General features: G+C 37.6%; 1 protein-coding gene across 5 annotated transcripts in view; it reads left to right on the forward strand.

Moving 5' to 3' along the window:
- Positions 1 to 26,849, forward strand: part of PACSIN2 (protein kinase C and casein kinase substrate in neurons 2) — a 53,879-nt gene that overhangs the window by 12,115 nt on the left and 14,915 nt on the right. For 4 of the 5 annotated variants that reach the window (XM_030238280.2, XM_050982388.1, XM_050982401.1 and 1 more), the window contains 2 exons: positions 15,239 to 15,349; positions 26,211 to 26,367. In XM_030238280.2, coding sequence (XP_030094140.1) covers positions 15,290 to 15,349; positions 26,211 to 26,367 — 217 coding nt within the window. In that variant the 5' untranslated portion in view covers positions 15,239 to 15,289. The remainder of the gene's footprint in view (positions 1 to 15,238; positions 15,350 to 26,210; positions 26,368 to 26,849) is intronic. The other variant, XM_050982410.1, reaches the window with a different exon arrangement.

The following is a 26,849-nucleotide window of genomic DNA, read 5'->3' on the forward strand; positions in this document are numbered from 1 at the left end:
TGATGAACCGGATCCCTTGAGCCTGAGGTTTTTCTCATAGCTAAAAGGACCCTTCCAGTGTAATTGTGTCCTGATTACTTTGTATCAGTGACATTAGGATAAGCTGTTTTCAACCTTTCTGTGCTGGTGCTGTCTTGCTTTGACTTTCACCTTTCCAGACACCAGAAAATGGGCAGTGGTGATGCATTTTGATTGGTAGTTGGAACCATGGGGGAGTTAGTAAAAGTAATTTTAAAGCTAATTTTGCTAGGACTTAGTCACGACTGTGAGCCAGCACTAAACCTGTTCAAATGGCCTTCTTTATTGCTGCACTATTTTTAGGTTGAAAAGGCTATCTTTAGAAATGTCTTTATTTGGTGAATGTTGTAGGGATATAGTTCACACATTCTCTTACAAGCATCCAGGGAGAAATTTGAAAAAACTGTAGGACTCTTCTGATATTGCATACAGTTATGCTGCAGTTCTAATTTGCTCCAGTTGGTACCAGGCATCATTACTGAAAGCCTCAGAGTGAAGATCAACAGAAGATTTGTGTGGTAACTGCTATATCTTCTTTTAGAAGAAGTTCTTACAGCTGAACTCCAGGTGGATATTAGTTCTAACAAAATGTTGGCTAGACTGATCGCTAAAATTCTTCAATTTGTGTATCAATAAGAATAGACACACAAATATTTCTGAAAGAACAGCTGCCTTCCTTTGAAAGGAGTTTTAGGTGTCAGTGGTAGAAATGCAAGGCTGAAATAGTTTGAATTTAGAGCTTTATCTCATGCCAGTGGATGTTACAATAAAAATATGTTCATATGGTTAGGAGCGGATAGTTATACCAGGACTTCCCATGGCCATACCAAAGACTAATTGTTGAATATGTGTGTACCAATTGAGTGTTTTTTCTAGCCTAATTATCTGAGTATCTGCAATTTATGTCATTTAAAATGGACCACAGTGAAAGACCTATGTCATTACATGAATTAAGTATGGTGTGAACTTTTTGTGTTGTACCAGTACCATAAATTGTTTCTTCACATATTAGAATTCGTAGTTGAAGCATTAGTGAATGGTGTTGGCTGCAGAATTCATCTGTGTAACTTTGTACTTCAGCATAAGAAAAAAGAAAAATGGACTACAGTTGTGTGTGTGCAGAACGTAAAAAAGCAAATGAAATGGAACTGGCCATGAGAATGACACGCTAGCTTTTTTCCCTTTCAGAAGTTGAGTAATGTCTTCTGAATTCGTAGATCATTGATTGCGGAGTCCCCACCACTGAACACTGTGAAGCTGTAACTGGACAGGGTGCTGGGTGATCTCAGCAAGGCTCCCTTTCCCATGAAAGATTGGACTAGCGAGGTCAGGCTGCTGCACACTTCTGTGATCATTGTAACTTGACAAATACTCAGCTGAAATATTTCTTGTGGGATCTGATTACTGTAGAAAAGTGCGGCTGTTGAACACTCTTTGTAGAGATATTGAGTAGTCCAGCCTCATCTGCTCCCAGGACTAGTTTTCAGGATCCTGTGACCCTCACCATAGTCCTCATTTTTTCCCAATTTCATCAGTTATTGTGTTGACTTCCCAATTAAAATCTGGCATTAAAAATGCAAACAGGTCCAGCGCTTATCTTCTGTGGACCTGAAAAGTAATGGATTTTTTTACATTACTTGATGGAAACAAAGACTGTTAGACTGTCCTCTGTCACAATAACTAGATCATCAATTGTCAGACTCAAATGAGCAGGATTTCCAGTGCTAAAGTGTCACTGGTCCATAACAGGATAAATAAACATTAGCCTTCGTTGGTTTGAAATTGGCATTTTCAGCTGGAATTATGGCTACAGGCTTTTTAAGATATTGTGATAAATATAAAGTAGATATGAAGGTGTTTTCCCATGAAATAAACTGAATATTCAAATTCTTCATAGCTCTTATAAGGGGAAAAGGTTGGCAATTTGTTGGAAGGTGCCAAGAGTTGGACATTTCATTTTCAGTTTCATAAATCACAAGATTGAGAATAAATGCATGTTGTCTAATGAATCAAGCTTATTAAGCTCTTGAAAATACTCTATATAGCACATTCTTTATCAATGCTATTTTTTAGAAGTAAAATATAGCTGGTTTTTAAGGGTATTATCTTTTTATGATTTTGGGTGACTGAGGCATTAACTAGATATTTTGCCTTGAATGAAGCAGCTCTTTTATCCTTCAGATATGGACAGTTACACAGATTTTTTTCAGTATAAAATGAATTTCAAGTTAAACACAAAAGGAAAGAAAGAAAACTCTGTAGGAGTATTTGTCTGTGTACCCTTCAGATATTGTACCACAGGTTAATAATACTTAATGACAAGAAAACCCTTACAGCTATACTCACCATCTCTCTTTTGTGCCTTTAGTCTTCTCTTTTTAAATTACACATCTGTCTTAAAAATTACTTTGCCTGTTCTGAGATAACCTTAGTAGATACTCCAAAGTATATTTGAAAAATATTTTTTACAGTTGTGCTTTCATGTGCTCTCTACCCTTAAGCTTTAGGAGTAAGGACAAAACAATTTTGAAACGGCTGTGGTCTGAGCCATGACTGTGTGAAGGTTCCCTGTGACCCTTCAGCTGTTGTGCTGCCTTTATTAGGAGCAAGTGTTAATGAGCTCATGGTGGGAGTTACTGGAGGGATTCTTTTTGTGGGTTTGAGAAATTTCTCACCTTCTCCAGAAAGATGGAAGTGACCAAGGAGTTACCATGGTTACTGTTTATTACTTGAGGGGGCATTAGCTTTGTGGGTTTAGGAGATTTTCTGGAGGTGGGCCTACTTTTTCTCACAGTGTTTGTATATTAAGGCTTTAAGCCTTCAGAACTAGAAGTGAGAAATGTCTGTACTTAAGTTTCAGGTGTTCTCAGCTGAAATGCTCTTGACTTGAATTGTGAAGCTGAAGAGTATGATTATGAAAAGCATCATATGTGTTGCTTGTAAAAGATTATAAATAATATTTTTTGTATGCAATTTCTGTCATGTTCTCTTAATTGTCTAATGCTTTTTCCTGCAGTATTTCCAAGTCTTATATATCTATTTTATTCTACCATAAGATAAAGATAATTCAGTGTGAAATTTATTATTCATTAAATAAGCACATCACTTGGTTTTCTTATTCTTGGGGAAATAGAAATCTTATTTTCAGTTAAACTTTGAACATATTTCTCTATTATTGAAGCTTTCATCTTGGAGCTGTTTCAGTTGTTGAATAATTTAATCCTTATTTTGATTTATTTGCTGCTCAGCCTCTTAACTGATGAGTCATGTGGAGATACGGCTTTATAGTGGCAGTCATATGTGACAGGTGACTCATTTCAGTAACCACATACTATTGTAGAGCACTGGCTGAGATATTATTGTGAGCAGGGACACAGAGCCTGCCCACAGTGTCATGGTGCAGTTCTGTCTGTGTGCATTGTCACCCCACCCTGGCCTTGGACAGGCACTGGGGATATCCCAGCTGTCAGCTCAAATACAAACCTTGGGAAGCAAATGTGGAATGGAATCTAGTGAGATATGCAAGCTGAACTCAGAAGCACAAGATCACTTCTAAGTGATAGGTAGTAAAATCCCTTGGAGGTGGACCCTGGTAGTGCCTTTTATAAGATGGCTGAAAATCTCAATGTGTTAAACAGCTCTAGGCTAAAACTCTAGTTTATGTATGGGTTTATATATTTGTGTGCATAGAGACCATTACATATGTGGTTTATGCAAAAGTACGTGTTAGAAATCCAGCTCAAGCTGTTCCTTTTGAGGATGTGCAAGTTGGATGTTGTAATTCAGAATGACTTCATTACATGATACTGACTTTGGTCTATTGAGATTGCTTCATGTTATTATGCATCATGCAAAAATACCAATTGAATTCTACTTTCACTTAAAAGATGATGTTGCCTTTGAATATAATGATTCCAGCCTTTCCAGAGTCTAACATGAAGCAGTTTTGTGATCACACGTAGAATGATTTGCAGTAAATAGCTTAAGAAATTTGATCACTTTATTCTGAAGCTATTTGTGCCTGCTTTCCTCAGCTGTTACAACTATCATACAGCTATTTTGTGAGTGTGGGTGTTACTGACATATGAGTTAAGTTAAATTCAAAAAGAAAAAAGGTGTGTTATTGTACCTTTAGTAGCAATTGGTTGAGAATCCTTATGTAACCATTTAAAATGCAGAAGTTAGCAGCATATATGACAAAAAAGACAGTTGTGTAATTCCTGCTTTTACTAAGACTTTGTTTCAATACTGTGATCAGCTTTAGTCTTATTTGATATTAGTCTTGTGTGCTTGAATTTTCAACAGCAGGGTTTTTCAGACTCTGCTCTTAAGAGAGCACTAAATTGAACTCGGTTGTGGTTATCTGCCTTCCTTTTTTCTGTTTTATGATTGTTTTGTGTATGCAGATTACATGCTGCTGTTTCATTGCTCCACAGTCAGTGATGGCACAGCTTTATTAACTGCAGAGACACAGTGGTAATGGTGTGAGCAAGAACTGTCAGCTCATGGGGCCTCTTGTCTCACTTTCCTTGAACTTCAGTCCAGTTTAGGTTGCAGAGTCGATAGCTGACCTTACTTGTACTTTGGTCAAGCATTAATTTAAAATGTTTCCTTTTCCTGAGAAGTGGCAGCACACTACTCTTTGTGAGGTTAGTTGACCAAATTTAAGCATTCATTTCACATTATTATGTTGAGGGATTCTACATTTGAGTGATTTGTGTGTTTGAGAGCTGTGGAAGATCACATGACATGTATCCAGATTGCTGAAATCATGGGGAAGCCTGGCTGCTCTGCTGTGCTTTCCTCTCTAAACCCTTAATAAGATTAGTGAAACCTTTGCGAACCAAAGAAAAACTCTCACCTTGTCCCTTGCCTAACCTGGATCTCATGTGCCACTTTTAAAGCAGCTCCTTGTTTTGCACACTGAAAACTCTTGATTTTTCAGTTGCATTAGGGTTAAAGTAGGTGTAAGTGTACTGCATATGTTTTTAAAAAGCCCCAAACAAAACCAAAACAAACAACCCCCCCTATTCTGTCATTGCTTGTCAAATTGCATGTACAGGGAAGGCCATAAAATATGATCTCTCATCCTAATATTTAAGTATGATACTTCCAGGTAGCTTAAACTAATGAGTGTAGTACATGCTAAGGAGCCAGTTAATTTTATTTATTACAAAATAATTGCATGTTTTTAGGGAATGTTTAATTCTACTAAGTCAGCAACTCGTGTTTTATAGATTACTAAGGTATAAGTAGAGGTATTCTGACCTTGTTTCAGTAATTGCCATTCAGGACCAGAAAATCTAATTGCCTAGAAACATGAGAAGTCCTGGCTAAAGTTTACCTCTGATTCACTGAGCTGAAAATCTGTTTAAATAGAATTCAAGAGTTTCTTTTGTCAGTGACCATGTTAATGAAACTAAGTATTGAGTAACCTTCTGTCCAACTTTAACACAGCCAAGCAATTTAAATTCTCCTAATAGTTCTTTCGAAGCTGCATTCAGTTTGCTTTAAAATCTGAATTAATCTTATTTAATCTTAAATATTAAATACAGTCACATGCTCTTTTGTGCTGTTACAGTAGCATACATAGCATTCATTTTAAACACTTGAACAGATCTTTTATTGTTCCTAAATGAATAATTACTTATTTAACTTACTGTAAAGAAGGATAGTTGAAGTTAAATGCGCCTGTAGTTTTTTTCTTTCTGCATTTATGAATTGTATTCTGCAGAGGTCTGTATGTTTTGTATCAGTTCCAAAAATGAAACTGATGAAATGGTGAATAATCTGAATATTGTTGCAGCTGAAAGTGTTGCTTTTAAGTTGTAAGGCCATCTTCTTTAACAGTTTTTACATTGATAGTGTTCTCCCCAAATGCTGAACTACCCTTTAATGTATTTTGAGAGTCAAAAATGTTGCATGACGATTTGACCTGCTTTTTGTCAGCAGGGCTATGGCAGTGAGGGGATAATGACTGCAGAAAGAATTGTTAATTATGGAAACTACTGTTTAAAGCCTTTTCACAGCTTTGATGTGAGCCAACAGTTATGGAAGTGGTCATTTAATTTCTGCTTTAGGGTACAAGTCCTGGGGTACAGTTCTTTGCTAGCTTTGGCTGTCCCTTGAGCAAAAGCTATACTAGGAATTAATTTCTGGTGTTATAGGCTATTTGTGTTGAAGATCTAGCCTAGAAAATTGCTGGGTTTGCTGACTAGAGAACAATCCATTCAGCTGCAAGGGGTTTTGTGTGGAAATGTGATGTCTCTGGACTGTTTATATCAAGTATAACATGACCATATTGTGGTCTGTTAGTTTACTCTCTGGGGGTGTCTGCAGGTCTTCTCTTTCACCTTCAGCAATGTTTTTCTGAAACGCTCTGTAGGAAGGTCTGTTATTCTTTGTGCTTTGTCTTTATCCTTGGTAAAGAAATCATCACTTCCCCTTTTCCTTTTATTTATATCTCCAAAAAGTGACAGAAAAATTCACTAGTATTTGAAGAGTTCACAGATTTTCATGGGCTCACCCATGCAGATTCCCCTGCCCCAATCAGCCTTCCTAGTTTTTGCCAAGTATAGCCATCTGTATCTCTCCAAGATAAGCAGAAAATAGGGTATTCTGGCATGTTGTTAATGCACAGATTCAGTTTATAACAGTGATTTAGGCTTTGAAAACAAGTCTGTGTTAAAGACCAGGCTGAATTTGGTTCAAGTGAGGTATCTGAATTGGTTCTTTCCTCAAGTAAAGAAAAGTAGCTCGTCAGTGCAACCTTGAGATTCAGGAAGACTGCCCTGTTTCACCTTCATTTAAGGGTTTCGATATACTTCTATTCAATGCATGTCAGTATTTCATTAATTAGTACTACAGCCCTGGATTTCCTGAGATGGAAAAGTACAGCTTTTGACTATGAAATACTGAAACAACACATCTGTTTCCTAAGTGACGCATCTGCAAAGTGTGCCTACATGTTTCACTGAAATATTTAAAAACACTCTCCTCCACTGAAGCCAGTTGTATGATTAAAAATACTTTCCTTTAAAATGGGCCACCCATGGTCTTACCTAAAGGTTATAGTACACCAAATATTCAGCTTTGCAGATATACAGAATCATATTATGACTGAAAACCCTGTGTTATTTTGAGTGCTGCAGTGTGGAGGAGGGAGGAAAGACATTAGCTTGAGCTACAAGGTTTCCCTCAGCCCACAGGAAGTGCTAAAGTACATGCTGATGAGAGAATTGTGTTTGTGGAAATGGAGGGTGGGCAGTGCTGTGCAGGTACTGTGGTTATCTGTGCAGTTATGCTGCCCAGCTCCATAGCTGGAAAAAATACAAGTGAATTAAGGCATGCCTTTTCAGGTAAATAGCTTGTAAACAGGATGTGGAATGACTTTCCAAACACTGTCATAGTTGCTTTTTCCTACCGAAATGTACTCTACTGTGTCACAGGTGATGCAAAAGTATTTTTGGCTGAGTGTGATGATTTGCAGTGTTTGTTTGAATGTAAATAGTGTGTTTATCATGTTTGAATTGATGGCTCTGGGCTCATACAGCCTGTTATCCACAACACACATCCATTTCTAGAATGGTTATTGTATTGCTTTTTATTTATGTCCTTTTGTGAGGTTTCTGTTTTGAAGTAGAGCAGTGTTCCTGCTGGGTGGTCATATAAGTAAGTTTTGATGTCTGAGGCAGTGCTTCTTTTAATGCTCTATTTTGCTTCTTAATTATAGACTGTTTTAGAACAGTTGTGTGCGTGTCACTGCTCTCTGCAACTGTTTTGTCAGTGCAGCTGTAAATGCTCTTTCATGGTTCCTCTCCTGGAGAATCCATCAATATCACTGTTCGGCAGTCTCCTTGGTTTAGCACTGTTGTAAAATTCTACTGAAACTAAATATGAAATATATATGCTTTAGATATGTCCCTTGACATTTTACAAAAATAAGTTTTCATTATGAGTGTATATAGCAAGCCATCCAATTCCACTAGATTAGGGAATTAAAGGCTCAATTATTTATTTTTAAAAGTACCTGGACACTTAAAGATTTCTTGCTAACTAAGTGCTTACAAAGTGTAATTTGCAAGTTGAAGACCTGTGGTCTTTTGCTGCCTTCATGCTTTTTTTGAAACAAACCTAAAAGCATATTTATCTCAATTTTATTTATTTAGGAGGGATGGCAAGCTATTATGGTTAATTTCATTTTGGGAGACTTTGACAGGATATACACATTAGTGTGTGATGTCACAGGCATTACAAAAGTGAACATTTTGAAAGGGTGAAGACCTTTAATTAAATTAAAGTTCTTCCTGCATGTTATCATTTTAATCACATGATCCTGAACAGTAGAAACCCTCTGATTTGAAAAATCAAAGAAAATTTTAAAATGTTATTTTAAATGACAAATAATCCTGAGTGGTTCAGCTGGTTTTCTGGCAAAATTTACTCAAGGCCAAATTTTATACACTTTTTTTCTTTGCAGTGAAGAAAACATTATTGTGGATTTTTCCCTCATACCTCCAGATTAAAGAAAGAGAATAGTCTGAAAATGTTAAGGTTTGTTTTAAATATATACAAATATTTTAAAACTCCCCACATCACTTCATCAGCTTTGCATCTTAGCTGGTATATCTATGCCATTTAAAGCATGTGTTTTGCAGTGTTAATAATTTCTGTGATCAGTCTCTAACTTTAAATAAAAACCTCTGCAAAGCCTCTGAAGGCAATTAATAGCTTCCCTGGTTAGAACAAAAATTGCACAATTAAAGTAAAACACCTACACTCATTGGCTTGTCAAGCTGAGAATAAAAAATTCTTTTTCCCCAAAGTCAGTGTTGCTATTTCAGGTATCTCGTGGTTAATTGGAAAAATGTAGAGGGAGGCTCTGCTGGCAGCATGTGGGAGCTCTTAGGGATGGTTAGGTCATGAATGTGCAAAAAACCAGCATGTGTAACAGCAGCATGTCTAACCGGCATGTCTGGGCACTAATTATGGGGAGGGAGAAATATTATAGGAGATAAGAGCTGCTGACTCCAGGGCTCTGCCAGTCTTCTTTGGAGTGTGAGAATGAGGTTTTAATTTACATGGATGAAACAAAACGTGCAGGCTAAGAGTCTTCTTGAGAATGTTGGGTCATTGCCTCATGTTTCAGGTATACTTCTGTGCTGTGTGTTATTCCAGTTGTTTGATCAGTAATTTTAAGTTTCATTTATTTAATAAAATAATCAGTAATGACCAAAATGGCTGTTCTTACTTCTTTTATTATGCATTGTGAAAGGTATCTGCTGTAAGATTGCATCGCACAGTGTTAATGTGCCTGAAGAGTTCAGTTTTAGAGACTGTCTCCTCACGAGAGTTGTGGGGGATTTTTTTTGTGTGTGGTAATTATCACAGAAGTTTAATCTCTTTAGTGAGCTTCTCATGTGTGCTGAAACTATGCCTTGAATGTGTGTTCATGGCTTGTATATTTAGGGCAGTGAATGTGTGCTACTTTCAGTGGTTTCACATTCAGCATTTAACAGACGTGGGCATGGGCAAATATAATCCAATACCAAGGAGGTTGTTGTACCAAGGAGGAACTAAGCAACCTTTAACTCAGGGTTTCCTTAATTGAGACGTGCAGAGGGTTATGTTACTCAGGGTTATGAATGACAACTTTGAACTGATAGCTTTTTTGTTATTTAATGTCATTTTATGTAATTTGCTAACTGAGAAACGTCTAGGTGGCAAATTATTCAGTTATCCAAACTAGAAAATCTAGGAATAAACATTGTCCTCAATCTCAGAGGAGTGTGCCTGGTAGGAAATAAGCTTGCAGAGTCTGTAACAGCATACATTTCCTAGATTCCTTCCTTTAGTGCTCACGGTTCATCAAATAGATTGCTGTCAACTTCTTTCCAAAAATCATTTGGTGCATGGCTCTGCCAACTATAACATAGAGGCTGAATTCCCCAAGAAACAGTGATTCAATTTCCTTTTATGGACTTTTCTCTGGTGTTTGTTGCTGTGGTTGTTTTCTCGATGGAGACTAAGAGATTATTTTAAATCCCTGTGGAGGAGGGTGCTGTCCTGCCTATTTTATAAATTGAAGAAGAGCTAGGCCCAAGCCATCAATTTGAGACTCTACCTTTAAAAATCTAAGGCCTAACTTCTGTTAATAAAATGCTGTTATATTAGAAGACTTCCACAGCATTGAGTAGCAGTGATTAATAATGCTTTGATGCATTTCTTCCCTGCACCCGGGGCTGGAATTTTTTGGTGTCACTTGAATGTGGAAACCAAACCATTCTTTTTTTCCTGTATTTACTTTTCATCCTAATTCATGGATTTTAGACTGTCAGTAGCTGTGATTCTTAACAGCTTTTGTTACATGATTTCATAGTATTGCTAAAGAAGTTATGTCACTTTGTTCTGTGTAAACAGTAAACAGATTCCAACCCTGAAGAAAATGGGAACTCTTATAGAGCAAGTTCTTTGGACAAAATAGAAAAGAAAGTAACATCTAAATTGCTTTATTTAACCAGAGAATGAGATTGGGTATATTCATGGCAGGTACACTTGGTAGCAAACCACAGTAGTTCACACTTAAAGCATAGATTATATTTATTTCTGTACAAGGAAGTCTTGTTTCCTTCCTATTCTGTGTGGAACAAAACCTGAGACTTCAGTGAATAATAAGGAAAAATATTATAGCTGAAAGTTCTTAGGAGCAGATAATTGAAGTTGAGTCGTGACCTTATACATAAGTAATTCACTCCTTAGTCATGAAACTTGGAATCTTGATGAGTCAGATCCATGGTGACAAATGCTGTCATTCCAAAAATAAGTTGAAAAGGTAATGTGACCAGGTGCTTTTCTGTTCTAGAGCTTAGACTGCCTCTGTCTCAGCTTGCATCTCTAGAGTCCTTGGAGAAAATGCATGGAAACACCATTTGGTTTTCTAAGTATGGATTCATTTTTTTTCATTCTGTATCTCATCTTGAGGATAGTTAATCACTGGAATAGGTTGCACAGAGAGGTTGTGCCATCTCCATCCCTGGTGGTTTTCAAGATCCATCTGTATGAAAGCCCTGAGCAACCTGTGCTGATCATGCTTGGAAGGTTGTGTCACTCTGAGATGTTTCTCTATTGAGGACCAGTTTGTCACCTAGGGCCACAGTTTAGTGATTGCAATGCTTTAAAGCAGCCTATTGTACATGGTACTGTTATTAGATCTTTTTTTAATGCTGTCTTTTTGAGTATAGTGACGTATATTTTCAAAGTAAACATAATCTTCCAAAAGAAGTCAGAATTTAAAATCTCACTTTAAACAACCCTACCTGTTTCACAGTAAGAGTTCATCAAAGTTATTTGATATTAAAAGCTTGATGAGGTTTAACTGAAGGATTTCTTTAAAAGCTTTTTCCCATTTTCCTGTTGAAAAATGCCATACAAGAAATTTTGAGATTGACTGGATTAGTTTAGCTTCTTAACAGTGTGCAGTTGTTGCACAGAAAATAAAACCCCCAACAATTATTTCAACATGAACAAAGCTAGGAATTTTTCAAATTGCTTTCAAAGTATTATCAAAACCAACTTCTTGAGAGCAGCAACAGCATCTTGTGTTCAGCTGCTTTTCTGTGTGGTATCTGAAGGTCTGCTTGCTCATTATTAGTTAATATTTTCTAAAATCCTTGTGTGTTAAGCCCTCAGGATGTTTATAGCACTTCTTTTTACACAGTGGGGCACTGTGAAGAAATTCAAGGTCTGTAGCATAAAGCATGGCTAGAATGTTCCCTGAGAGGAAGCTTAAAAAAAAAACCAAACAAACACACATTTATTTATTAAGGCCCATTTCCTTGTGGCAAAAATCAATGTATCCTAATTTACAAGAATTGCTTAAAAGTCACGGCCAAGAAACTGGAGCCTTGCTTGTTTGCATCATTTCCGTAGCTATTACAGTATGTACTGTTTAGGATGGAGTTACTTTCTGCACTTGGACTTTGTGACTTATTTTTAGCCTGTATAAGCTCTTGTGGCTAAAGTGTGCTTGTGGCAAAAGGCAGCAGGGGCTCTGAACTGGTAAGGCTTTCTCTGGGCTGCTTTTTTTGTGGCTACAGCACTGTGCTACTGTTTGCTTAGCAGTTGGGGGACAAGAAAAAGGCACTAAAGAGATGTGCCAGGAGTTGTGGAATGTGAAGAAAAGGAGTGGATGAAGCCAAACTGTTTTGAGAATATAGGAAGTGGGTGTGGGCGCTGTGCTTTCCTATGGAGTTATTGGTTCTGCTGCAATCCAGCTGACCAAAGAACCCACAGCTCTGTGAGATGCAGGTGATCACTTGTGGAGAATCTGAGCAGAACTCATCTTTCTTGGTGTATCCTTCTAAACTTTCTAGATTTTGTGACATCTGTACTTGTTCATAGGTTTTCTTTTATAGTAAAATGGAAGACCCTGCAAAACAAAACAAAACAAAAAGAAAACCCCAAACCAGTGCAATGAACTTTACTTGTGAAACCTCTGCCAAGTCACTTGGAGGATGGGAGGACCAACCCTGACAAAAAATGTGCTAAAGGCCTGGCTTCTGTAATAATTCTGTTTTGTGAGGATAGCATGACTCACACCACTTAATGTTTCTATCTCAGTATACAATTTATTTTTAAATAGGGCTGAAAAAACAGTGTTTTTCTGTACCAGTTGTTGCTATGACTTCACAATGTTTCCCTAAATACGCTTGCTCATACTTTCTCACAGCACAGTATTTGGCATATTAAAACCTTAATTCCATCAGTATTTCCTGAGTGCTGATCGTTTTAATGCTTCTATGGAAAAAAAGGATAACTCCATGTATTATGTAGTTCTAGTTGAGGAGGAATAAAAGGGTTTTTTTTAAAAACCCAGTCACCACAACCTGTTCCTTCATTTAAGAAAATATTTCTGTGTTTGAGCTTTTTCAGTCTTTCCATGTAACTTTTCAGAGTAAATTTGCAGGAATTATATGGTTTAAGCTATTTTATTAAAGGTAAGTGGACACTGTATTATTACTTCAGAACATTTTAATTGTCTTTTTATCTGTAATTGAAGGGAAAAAGTACTGCTAGTGTGGTTTGGGAGACTGGATGGGAAGTACTGCTAGTGTGGATGGATGACTGGATGGGATGGCCTGAAACTTTTCTTTAAGTTTATACTTCAGACTTTCCAAGTTGTTGAACTGTGCAGCTGACAGATGTCTTCCAAATGGCAGTGAGCACTTTGGTTGAAAGATCTTGCTGTAGAGGAGAAAAGCTGCCCTAACCCTTCCTGACAACCTTCGGAGCCTCATTCCTGCCCTGTTCTGCATGGCATACCCGGCTGTTTAATTTTAAACTATTCTTATTAATTAGTCCAGCTAGTTGCAAGCTTACTGCAGTTTGGTTTCCTCCTTATACTGCTTTATAGCTGTCTAAAAAGGATGTGGAAAAATACACTTGTGTTATCAGAGATGTAATCTTTGCTTTCCTGAATGTATTGTAAAAATTGCAAGGGACAAAATTTATCTGGAACAAACACATTCCAGGTAAAGGTGTGGTGCTAGAGAAACTGACAATTGCATAGTGTTTAAACTTTTCCCTCTTGGCTCAGTAAATGCACAGGTGGAAAAGCTAGGTTTTTCTGGACTTACTAATAACATAATTTGAAGATTGTTACACTAATATGTAAAAATAATTTGCCTCTATATGATTCTCCTTTCTAGTTTGCCCTTAATATATTTCTAGAACCATTAATATATTTTAGCTGTGTTTTAAAAATAGAGTTCTAACAATTGATGTTCCTGTTGTGGTTTTTAGTTCCATATTCAGCATTAAGGTTATGTAAGCTTTTTGTGAATTGCATTACGTAAATTAATTGGATGAAAAACCGATAAGGAGAAATATCTTGTCTTCCCAGCCAGAGTAGTTTTGTTGTGTTTGTGCTGCAACTGTCCAAAGAACTATTTTGTTTCTGTAGCTGGGTTTTGTTATGAACAAATGCCTACCCTTATGGCATGGTTATTCTCAGTGTATCCCAGAAATGCTAATTTAGTGTTGAATTCTCCTTGCCTGGGAGGCTTTCAATGCTGTTTCTCTCAGCAGCTTGTTATAACCACTGGGCATCAAGGGCAGGTTTGGAGATGTTTTCAGCCCCTTTTTGAAGGGGCCATGGTACTTTAAGGGAAGCAAGATTGACAGGGCAAAAAAAAAAAAAGAGAGGGAGCTTCAACTTACAGTCTACTGATAAAAGTATTCATCCCACAAGGGGTGGTAAAATCTATTTACCTGTATATATCCCTGGTAGTAGTTAGAGATAAACTTGTCAGGAGACATCCAAACAGGGGAACCTGGTGAAATATCTGCAGAGATCAGACAGGGATTTGTGTGTGTGTTTTGGGAGCCACCTGTTTCCTTTCTCTCCTACCCCTTGGTCTCCAGCCCACAAACTGCATTTTTGGATGCAAGTGCCTGGACTTTTGTCTCAGTAATATTTCTGACATTAATCCTACGTGTTAGCTTAGGGTAACCTTAACATTTCTCATATCTAGTCATTCATAAATGACTGCTTCGATGAGGATAGATTATATTTTTCTTCATTGCAGCTGTGTCTGTAAAAGTGAAAATGTCTGAATTGTTAAAGTAATGACTTATTTCTAATAAAGCTCAGAATTCGGAGCTGATGGGTTTTCTGTTTGTTTGTTTTGCTCAAATAGAACAATGACAAGAAGACATTTATTTTTCTTTAAATCAACAAATTTTGGCCTTAAATGTTTCCGGTGAGTTTCACTGAATAACAGATTTCCAGTGGAAAAGGAATAGGATTCAGTGCAGGTTACTGTTGCAGAAGCAAAGGTCAGCTGATTGTCTTGTCGGAATGCTTTGAAAGTGGAGTAATTAATGAGTAAGCATCTCACTGCTAAATCTTTTCTCTTGGTTATGATAGGAAATTTTATCATTAAATGATATTTTGTCATTAAATTATCATTAAATGAACTCAAGAGTCTAGTGAAATGCGATATAACCAGATGCATTGAGTGTTTTCTGGACAACCAATGTCAGATAAGAGCCACAAACTGTGTGGTAGAAGTTTTCTGTTCCAAAATGCCCTGTATGGTTACCTCTTGTTTTTATTTGGCATCTCTAGATATCAAAATACTGAATGAAGTTACTTAAGGTAATTTTTTTCATAACTTCAAAACTCATAAATAATGCTCATAATTTTTTTTTTTTTTTTCAGAATCTGAAGGTCTTTAAGCTCTGAATACTTACAAGCTCTTCATATATAACAATGTCTGGCTCATATGATGATTCCGTTGGAGTAGAAGTTTCTAGTGATAGCTTCTGGGAGGTAATGCAAATGTTCTGTTCAATATTTTGATTTATTTTTTTACTTGTATTGTAGAAAATCTGATTTTTGTGCACTGTAAATTATGGAGAGAGCTGCAATACAAGATACATTGGTTATTATGATCTATAGAAAAAGACTTCAGGGTAGAAATTACCTTTTGGATTTTAAACTATTTCTTTTGAGGGCTTTAATGGGCACAGACTTGAGGATCATCCACTTGGGTGTGGTATGGAATTCAGAATTGAGCCTTTGTCAATTTTTTTTGTCAAGGAAGGCCATATGTGAGTAGCTTTAAAAATGATCAGTGTTAAATCTGAACTAACTGTTCCAAGCTACTGTAAGTATACATAAATTACAAAAGTAAGATACTGTGTGGATGCACTGCCTGTCTCCTGTTTGTATCTAGATATGAGTGTAAACTTTCTTGAGACAAGTTATTCTTATCTCAGTGTAAAAGCATACACACAGAAAGATAATATGAAGTACTTTGTAATATCAGCAATTTGTGTTGTCCTAGTCTGACAGAGACTTTCAGATGCTGTGATAATTTAAGCCCTGAAGAAAGGAAAATTCATAAAGCAGAAATACTTTTACAAAAAGATCTCTTTTTCTTTGAGTAAAAAGAAAGGTTTGGCAGTGTCAATACTGACACAATTGGAGGTAAGTACACTGTCCAAATTAGCTGTATGCAGTAGGACAAACTTCTACCATTTGTTAGGGAGCTCTTTTTGAGTTTGAACTATAGCAAAAAATGGCTTGGGGGAACCTGTCTGAATTTACCAGAGACCTTTGTTACACAGCTTGATTTTGGCGACCTGATATCGTACTTCCTTTAAAATGTAAGCTTTTCTAGACTGCTAAACTGTGCTGTTTGTGGTGACAGCATATTACATTTTGATGCAGATCTCCCATGTTTTTTCAGTATATTCTCTAAAAGGCCTAATGCTAGTGAGGATCTGTTGAGTACAGTTTTTTGAGGAGATGATTACTATTATGTTAAATATATCTGTCTTCTTTATAAAGAAGTTCTTTTAAAATCACTCAATTTTAAGCCTTGACCCCTTTTGTTGTAGGGGTGCTCTGTAGGATGACTGCAGACCTGTGGGACCATTTGATGTACAACCAAAAGATTATTCTTGTTTAAATGATAATTGGAAAGTCATGGCAATCAGGTGAAATTCCAGATGACAGGAAAGAGTGAAACATTGTACCTGGCTTTAAAAGGGGTAGTAAGGAGAACCCTGAGAACTACTGCTCTTGGAGGTGTCTCTCAGCTGGCTATGATCCTGAGCACTCTGAGTTATCACACCTGCTTTGAGCAGGGGATTGGGCTACCTCATCTCCAGAGGGTCCTTCCAACCTCAGTTTTACTGTGTGGTTTGTTTTATGCTGAGGCAACTTCCTGAGCAGGCTTGCTTGCTAGAAGTGTTTCAAAATAAAATGAGGAGGCAGTCAGGAAAAAAGAATTCTGGAGGGATATTTTGATGTGTGTTGTGCATCATATACTTGGCAGTAGAACATGATTTCTGGCTGGCTGTTCTGTACCAAGCTGTTGTCTTCCATCACATAACCATGTCTGGAAGCATAAAAGCTGAGTGAATAAGAATGAAATTTTCTGTAGACTAGGATGATTATGTTTGGACAAATTTGAACTCAAAGAATTAAATTCAGTAAAGGATGATCAGAAATGGCAATTACCTTAAATGAGGGCCTTCATGAAGGTTTGTTTAAATATATTTGATGCTTATTATAGGTGGCTTATTTGTGTTTGTGCTATTGGTGACTTATTTTACATCATTTTGTAAACACTACTACTCAAGTCTGTTTCCTTGGACTTGTCTGTGTATTCTTTCCAAAAGGTCAGGACTGCAGTCTGTTTCATAAGCAGTGTTAGTAGACTAATGTATAATGCATGAGCATACCTTTCTTTATCCTTGGATAAGGAAATGTTAGACTTCTGTATAGCAAGCACCTGGTTTCCTTATAGGTTTTTCTGTGTTTTCTCTCTTTTGATGTATAACCACAAAGATTGTTCTTGTTAAAATGGTGCTTGGAAAGTCACGGCAATCAGGTGAAATTCCAGGTGACAGGAAAGAGTGAAACATTGTACCTGGCTTTAAAAGGGGTAAAAGGGGTAGGAAAGAGGACTCTGGTAACTGCTGACCTGTCAAACTCACCTCTCTGCCTGGGAAGATCATAGGACAGACTCTCTTAGAAGCTCTGATAAGGCACAAGGAGGACAGGGAGGTGATTTGAGACAACCAAGGGCAAATCTTGCATCACCAACCCTGTGGCCTTTTCCAGTGGAGCAGCTCCATCAGTGGGCAAGAGAAAGGGCACAGGTGTCATTTATGTGGATTGCTGTAAAGCCTTTGTCATGGTCCTCCACAGCATCCTTCTCTCCAAGTTGGGGAGACGTGGATTCTGTGGGTGGATTGCTGGATGGAAAAGGAATTAGTTGGGTGGTAGCATCCACAGGGAAGCAGTCAGTGGCTCAGAATGCCAGTGGACATCAGTTACAAGTGGTGTCCCTCAGGGTTCCATACTGGGGACCAGTATTTAATATCTTCATTAATGGCATAGAGGAATTGAGGGCACCATCAGCAGCTTGGAGATGACACCAAGCTGAGGGTGCAGTGACAATCCAGAGGGACGTCAACAGGCTCGAGCAGTGGCCCATGGGAACCTCATGAGGTTTAACCAGACCAAGTGCTGGTGCTGCCCCTGTCTTGGACACATCCCTGTGTGTGATGGACCCAGGCTGGGGGTGAGCAGAGGGAGCAGCCCTGGCAGAAGGACTTGGGGGTGCTGTGGGTGAGAGCTGATCCTGCCCCAACCCAGAGTCCCCCTGTGCTGGGCTGCACCCAGAGCCCCAGGGCAGCAGGGCAGGGGGGATTCTGCCCCTCTGCCCCACCCTGCTGAGCCCCCCCTGCAGGGCTGCATCCAGCCCTGGGCCCAGCACAGGAAGGACAGGGAGCTGCTGGAGCCAGGCCAGAGCAGGGACACCAAGGGGATCAGAGGGATGGAGCAGAGCTGCTCCATCCCTCTGTGAGGAAAGGCTGAGGGAATTGGGATTATTCAGCCTGGAGAGGAGAAGGTTTTGGGGTGACCTCATTGTGGCCTTGCAGTGCCTGCAGGGAGCCCACAGGAAAGATGGAGAGAGACTCTTGACAAGGGCCTGGAGTGACAGGACAAGGGGCAGTGGCTTCACACTGACAGAGAGCAGGTTTAGATTGGATATCAGGAAGAAATTTTTCCCTGTGAGGGTGGTGAAGCCCAGAGAAGCTGTGTCTCATCCCTGGCAGTGTCCAAGGCCACATAAGATGGGGCGCTGAGCAAGCTGGGACAGTGGAAGATGTCCCTGCTCATGGCAGGGGGGTAGAACTGGATGATCTTTAACATCCCTTCCAACCCAAGCCCATTCCATGATACTTCTGGTTTGGAATCACCTATCCAAACTAAATTTAACTGCTATTTAGTCTAAAACCCATCTTTTTTTATATGTTCTGAATTGGTTGGTTTGTTTCTGAAGACTGCAACTTTGAATTCTAGTCTTAATCTTTCTGAAAAGGGTTAAACATCTTTAATCAATGTGTTTGATTTGATTTGATTAGAAAAGCTGTGGTGCCTCTGGAATGTCAGCTGAGTGCTTCATGCTTCAGGTCACAGGAAGTAAAGAACTCTTAATCAGTTTGGAAGTTGTTTGGTTGCTACAGATTCTGACATTTATCCTCTTGATAGAGATTTTTCAAGATTTTTGACAGTAGTTTGTTTTTTTTGACACAAAGTTTTTTCTTTGTTTTCAAAGTCAGCTTGCAGTTTGTTAAAAGCCACCTTGATATGTTTTAGTGCCACAGCCGAAAGCAGTGAATGTATTTAAACTTGGCTGTGGGACAGAAATATCAGTTTTGAGTTTGTTCCCTCACACTCTAAAACAGCTCAGATTTATTTACCTTTGAACTGTGCTGCAAAGCTCATCTTTTTCTTAAAGGCATTTGGGAAAGATTGGGGTGGCTGGCTGTGGAACCTAGCTGAAAAACTGTCAAGGTTGGTTTTTGCTCACTGTATATCTATTGAAACTAAAACATTTTTAGTTGTTGAAAGTTGGTTGTTCTGTTGATCTGATGAGAACCATACCTAATAAAATGTTGATAAGTGAACTTCAAAGCTTTTGCCATTGCTGTTGACAGAAATTTCATTGTCCTTAGGACATGAAACACTTTGTTCTCTATCAGTTTGCTGACTCTAGAAGGCTTTGGTTTCTTTTGGAACTGTCACTGCCTTTGCTATGGTTTCTTACTATAGTTGCCTGGTAGTAAATTTACTACTCTAACTTTGTCTGGTTGCATATGCTCAGACTGTCCATGGAGCAGTTTAATGCAGGTTACTTCATCTGTTAAACTTTTTTTATTAAGTTGCTATTTCCGTACTGTTCATGGAAATTTCCAGTTCTGGCACTTAGAGTTAAGTTCAGTGCTGGAAATACAATACAAATAGTAACTTGTTTCCTCTAAAGGTTAGTAGTTTTTATTACAAAACAGATATTGTTATCAGGTTCTGATTTGTGGTTGGGAAATTGCTGTCTTGTTGAAAGGGAATTGGAGAAGTTGCTGTTTGAACTTGTGTTCATGGTGATGGCTTACTGTAGATCTGGCAGTCAAAAAATGTAGGTCAAGGCTTAGGCAGGGGTAGTATCTTGTATCAGATCAGCTGATGTGAAAAAAACAGGCTTTCAAAATTATACATGTTTGTTAAGTGTGCCAAAGAAAAAGCAGCAGCTTTCTTAATTAAATGGAAGTGGTTTTTTGTATTTGGTAAACTCAAGATACTACTTTAAGGCTTTTTTGTCTTCTAGCAGGATGACAAATCCTTTTCAGCAGAACAAATCCTTTTCTTCACCTCTAATTTCTTTAGGCGTTTAGTCAATAAAAGTACTTTAGGAGTCGGAGAATTTCGTACGTGTTTTAATATAGCTTGCTTAGAGAACAAAGGAATGCAAAAATACTAAGAAAAGACTTTCTGAAGGGTAATTCCCACAACAGCACTGGAGGATTTCATCAAAGTTTCAGTTGTAGTAGTGTCTTAAATTACCTGAGTGATGGAAATTTCACTCTTCTAATTTATTTTTCTGTCAAGCTTCAATGTACCTTGATGTGTCTGGTTAAGCTCATGACTCTCTCTGAGTGTGGAAATCCTAGAGACGAAGGAATCCTGTTGATATGCTCCAAGAAAAGATTCCTTCATCTGTGTTAATTGGGTGACAAGGATGATGTGCTTTGGGTAATCAAAGATTGTTTCTGATAGCTTGAAGCAGGATGGCAGCAGGTTTTCCAAGGGAAAGTGGAAAAAGTACAGTTTGAAAGCATTTCTATTTCTTTCTCATCTATCACTTGGAGTTTAAGCATTTGCATGACTGCTGTAAATGCATTATAATCATCTAAGGCACTTTCTGCATCCAAAAATAGACCAGTCCAAAAACTGGTTAGTTCCAACATTGTGTTGCTTTAGTTAAACATGAGAAGTGGGCACCCATTGGCCTTGTCCTACTGGAGCAGCTTGGAATGTCTGTGAAGGAATTTGGTATATTAATATTTAACAAAATGCATCATAAAGTTTGCTTTCTGTTTATTAAGCTCCAGCCTTATGCTGGTAATCACTATCAGGGATCTATTAAAAGAAAAATGCCTTGGGCAAGATGAGACCAATGCTCTTGTTCAATTACATACCTGTGAAGGTAAGAAAGCCAATCAGTGAGTGTTCCTAGAGATCAAAGTGGAAGTGTATGCATATCTTGAAAGGTAAGACATCAAAAGGAGCAGCTACCCTCTCTGTAGAAGCACTTACTTTAAATGAGCTCTAGGTCTGACTTTCTGCTAACATCAGCAGCATGGAGCCCATTTATTGCAGGGGTGTTTCAAACACCTACTTACCCAAACAGAAATAGTCACTGAACAGCTGCTAAACCTGCAGCTGGGATTATTTTACCCCTGTCAGTGATTCCCTTGGAGGACAGGAGCTGGTGTGCATTCTGAGGTGCTGAACACAAGGCTTTTGTTGCATTCTGAAGGATTTGCTGACAATCCATTAGCAATATAAGACTTTCAACCTCTCAAAGTGGAAGATGATCCCCTGTGTAGTATGGATGAATTAAATTTGGCCTCTGTTTGCATTGCTGTTGTCCCCTGCCCCCTAGTAACCACACAAAAAAAACCAACAAAACAAACAACTAAAAAACTCCTACCCAAAATGAAAACCTCAACCAACCAAAGCAAGACCCAAATGGGGGTCTGGATAAAACATTCTGGATAAAAATATTTGGACTCTGCAGTAAGAGATTCCTGTCACATAGTTGTTTTTTAAATATCTTCCTAACTTTGAGCAATTGAATATTTTTCATTTATATTGTCAGTGTTTGCTTTACTGGTGTATTTGGCTTAAGATTTTGTGTGTTTCAGACCTTCCTCAGGATTTTTCTTGTAATCAGGGGTGAATTTATATACATAAACTTACTCAGAGCTAAAGCTCATAGGTACTTGGACTGTGTGTGCTAATTATGCACCAAGATAATTATTCTTATTTATAAAAACCACACAGTGGTTGTAGATGTTTAAGCTGGTTGAAATGTTTGGAAACTTCCCGTTTGATGTAGCTGGAAAGAAATTTTCCTCGTGGTTTAATGGAATGCTGGAAATAGTGTGTGTCCCTATGTTGGCCATTGGTATGTGTGGGTTTGACTATGAATCTTTAAAGCTTATTATTCTGTTTCATTCCTAGGAGTATTTGTCCCTAAAAATACCTTGTTGACTTTCTTTTGAATGGTTCCAGTTCATAAAGGCTGATTTGTTATGAATAAGCTCTGCAAGCTTGGAAAAAGAGTTGACAAATCTATCTTCAGGCATTTGAAACTCCTGAAGTATTTGTGGTATAATGTTTGTCGTGGTGTTGAAATTACCTAACAGGAGTTTAGCAATAGCTGAATGTTTGCCACCTTCTGGGCTGCTAACAAATGAAAATACTCTTCTTTTTTCTCTCAGTGGACCAGAAAAACCTGCAAGGTGTGTTTAATACTCTAGGCTTTTGTGCTGCTCTATGAATATGCCTTAAAATAAAAAAAGAGTCTAACAGTTGAGGTGAAGGAGCCTACATAATTAAGACTCTCCCTTTGTGTTTAGTGCGAAGTTGCAAACTCTGAGATACATTCCCACTAAAGATCCTATCACTGGCAGTGCTTGGCTCCCTTGGTAAAAGGCAAGCTGCCTGCACTGCCAACTATAGGATGATCAGTGCCTCATCAGAGGGTGCCTCTGTGTTTTTTTCTGGACCTTACAGATTCCCTAAATCTTAGATTTAGCAGAGGATTTGAGGTGACATTGCTGAGCTCACGCCTGAGAGAAAGTTATAAAATCAGAAGGAATGCTTTCTTGGTTAAGCTTAATGGAGACCTGACAGCATCTGTAGTGCCTGGAAGAGATAAACGGGGAAAAGAGGATCAACTGAGATTTATTAGCAGCAAAACTCAGTAATTTTTGCAGTGGAAAAGGGTTAAGACTGATGGTTAATTCAGGTTAGAACAGGTAGGAAGAGTAACACAAAACTATGAATCACAATTTTCCCAGAATGAACTGATTGCATCCAAAAAGTGACCATTATAGTGGTATTTTAAAGAAATAAACTCTTGGTTATTTCCTTTTGAAGTGTTTCTGACTACTAAGGGTAAACAGCAAGTGAATTTGATATCATGTAATAAACTATCTCTTTTAGATGGATATGTTGTTGATGATAAAAAGAAAGTGTGGTATAGTTTTTAAAAATCTATTTTTCTACTTGAAATGATAAGAAAGTTTGTAGTCTTACAAGTTACTTTTCTGAAACAAATACTTTATGTGTAGGACATGAAGACTTAGAATGTCATGTCATAACTTCATTCAAATCTTAGTTGTCTGTGTCTGTTTAGCAAGAAATAGTGCAATGCTGAGAATGATCAGGAAATTATTCTAACTAGCAAAATCATGTATGTTCATGTACTATACAGGGCTAATTAAGAAATCTGAAAATTGTCAGGTATTATATAAAATGGCTCTGACTAAAACAAAGAAGCACAGGATTTTTTTGTTTGTGTTGTTCCTGGTGAGTTGCTACAAATAAAAGAATTCTTCATTTTTAATTTGCTCAAATACTTCTTGTGAAGGGGAAGGGGGAAGTCTTGCAGAATGCTTGCCATTTACCTCAGAAATTGGAGAGAGGAGTCTTGGATAAACAATGTATATAAGATCATGTTTTTCAGAGTTCAGGGTATCTTGAGTGTGTTTCTAGGGTTTTTATTTATTATTTTAACTTCTTTACTGTTAATCTAGTAGCTCCTTGACAACCTAAAGACTGAAATTCTTTTCCCTTTACTTAGCTCTGTGGCCTAAGGACCTTGTGTCTTAAATCTTATGTCCTACAGTGACAAGCTGCACATTCCACATCTCTAAAATGTGTCATTGCAGTGTCCCTAACTTAAAATGCAGTTTTTAAAAGAAACCACTAGGTTTTCAAAATGTTACATGCCAGGTTATGTAACTTATGTTCTCTGTCATGGAACACAGAAAAAATGCTGTATTTCCAAAATTCTAGCATTCCTGATAGGGAAAATTTCACTGTAAAAGGCTTTCTTTGCAATACCAGGTTATTTTCTAGTGTTGTGGGCCTGGTTCCTCTTTTTACTGATTCTAAACTGTGATGCTGAGTTCCTTCAGTCCTTCTGTGAGGAGGAGGTGGTGGGTGAAAAATCTGTGATGTTCATGCAGCTCTTTAAAGGTGCCCTTATGTGATAACAGTGAATGCTCTCAGGTAAGTTCAGTGCAGTTCTCTGAATACCTGCCTGAAATTTGGCAACTGCTTGATGTTACGATGAGGTTAGAGTTTGCTCAGAATGAAAGGATTTAATATACCACAAGGCAGCCAGCTCTCATTCAATATTATAATTTAAAATGCTAATTTAATAGGGAGAATTTATGAAAGGAAAAGTTTGTGCTACAGACGTAAATCCCTGGGCACATAACTAGAGACACAAACTGATGCTAATATAAGGCTTTAGTAGTTGTGCCAAGCTAACATAACCTGTCTTGAAAGTCTGCTTGATTGTGAACCTACAGCTGGAGCAATTTTGAGCAGATGAATGATTTGTCTTTCATTACAAAGACTGAAGATGTTCTTGGAGGTATTTAATTCCCTTAACACTTTGATTACATATGTATAACTGCCTACTTCTCCATTTCCATTTCTCCTGAAAATAGAAGGTTATTTTTCATGCTTTCTTGGTAATAGCTGCAATCAGTTGACATGGATGCATTGACTCTCTCTGGGAGCTTCTTATCTTCATATTATATTGTGGCTTATGTTTTAAAGGGCAGGGGCTGTGTGTATGAATTTGTTTATGTGATTTAGACAAACCAGTAACTGCTAACTAATGCCTTACTTGGAGGCTGACTAAATTCCTTTGATCTGTTGAAATGGATCTAGTCCAAACCAAAAAACATGCTTAGATGAATTCTTAGAAGACACTAAGAGAAATGGTTTTGTCATGTCATTGATGGTTTTGATTTTATTCTTTTCCCAGATTTAATGAGAAGATCTAGCATACGTCTGTATTTATAGTGTAGTCATTTATTCTTCCAGTACTTAGTATAGGGATTTTTCCCCTTTGAAGAGTATTGCCCTGTATACCATTTTTCTCAAGCAAATGGCTTGCATGTACATCTGCTGACGAAATTCTGAATAAATGTGAACCTAAAAGTTGAATGTTTTTCTCTGTCAGATGTGAAGCAGATATGATTCAAATGTAAAAATGACTAATACACTTTGAGTATTTGAATATTTAATCTACTGCCTTGCTGCTAATCGTTGCTTTTCAGTCAGGTGGTTTGGGCAGATAAGAAAATGACTGTGATATTTAATAGCCTGTGCAAGTTCTCTTAACAGAGTTCTTAGGTCTTGTTTAATGTTTACAAAAGCCAGCCTGAGTGACCTTGAATTCAGTGGAAATGTTACTCTGGGAGCAGTGTAAGGCTTTTTTCCCTTTCAGACATTTATATTTGTTATTCCATCTTGCCATGTGCACAAGAGTGAAAGGGAAGTCTTAATTATATAATGGATGTTCATTATATGGTGTACATTTTGCGCCATGTCCTCATTTTATTATAGCTTGTACACTGGATGACTGTGGAGTTTTTTTCCTTTAGTATTTACAATTCTAAATATGGTAACTCCATGTTATTGCTGTCAGTATCTTCCCACATTAAATTCTAGAGTATACTTTGGAAATAATTGCTATCTGGGTTTTCAGCAGTGACTGCATTCTTAAAAACTATTGTTATGGTTGATAGAGATGTTGCAATGCTCCTTTGCATGTCTCTGCAGTTTTATTAATCCTGAAAGATGAAACACAGCATAAAATTAGGTATTAGGTACTTGATAATGAATATTGAAGAGGGAAATAATACTCTATTATTTCTCTTAATTTTATCCACTATCTAGAACATTACCAAGAAATAATCATGCAGAACAATTGTGGTGATTGCACATAATTACATTGCAGACTTAATAAAATATAATAAAGCTTTTACTTTTAAAACTAACAACTTTCTTTTACAGGGAAACTTGTAGCCTTTGCTGCATTGTTTCAGTTAGGTTTTATGATTAATTGCAATGTTTCAGTTAGGTTTGGTGATTAATTGATTTAAGATGAATGAACCTGATTCCATAATTGATTATTTCCTGCTGTATTATCTTACTCTTAGTTTACAGTATTTCTGTTAATTAGAGATTTCTCTTGTTTTCAGAGCTTTCAAGCAGAAATTAAGTCTTTGTCTCTTGGTAGGTTGGAAATTACAAGAGGACAGTAAAACGAATTGATGATGGCCACAGACTTTGCAATGATCTCATGAACTGTATTCATGAACGGGCACGGATAGAGAAGGTCTATGCTCAGCAGCTCACAGAATGGGCTAAAAGGTGGAAGCAGCTTGTGGAGAAAGGTAATGCTGAGTTTGAACTCTGACAACTTTCTCAAATGGAAAAAAATGTTTCTGTATATCTTTGTTAAGTTTGTTTGTATCTTTGTTCTGTATATCTTTGGTAAGTACCAAGTAGAAATACTGTATGTCTTAGCCTATAATGGAGTTTCTGTAAGAGGCTCAGTAATGTGACAAATGGCCAAGCTTTTTTGGATAAAAACCCAATCCAGCAAATCCCTGCTCTTTTGCAAGTTTGCTTGCTTCTTGCTGAAGCAGATGAATCTTGCCTTCAGTACCGTGTCATGTTCTAGAGAACTGTCTGTTTCTATATAATTACCAGTAGAGTTATTCAGAATCCCTTTCAGAAAAGGGATTCTGAATAACAAGGGGGCAGTGACTGTGGGGGAAAAACTGGTAATTAAAGACCTAGGTAGGCTAAGGTGATGCTATTTGATATATTCTGCAATAGTTTGTCCTTCCATGGTTTTATACACCCTTCAAAA

The sequence above is a fragment of the Serinus canaria genome, chromosome 1A (genome assembly GCF_022539315.1).
Source record: "Serinus canaria isolate serCan28SL12 chromosome 1A, serCan2020, whole genome shotgun sequence".
NCBI classification, from domain to species: domain Eukaryota; kingdom Metazoa; phylum Chordata; class Aves; order Passeriformes; family Fringillidae; genus Serinus; species Serinus canaria.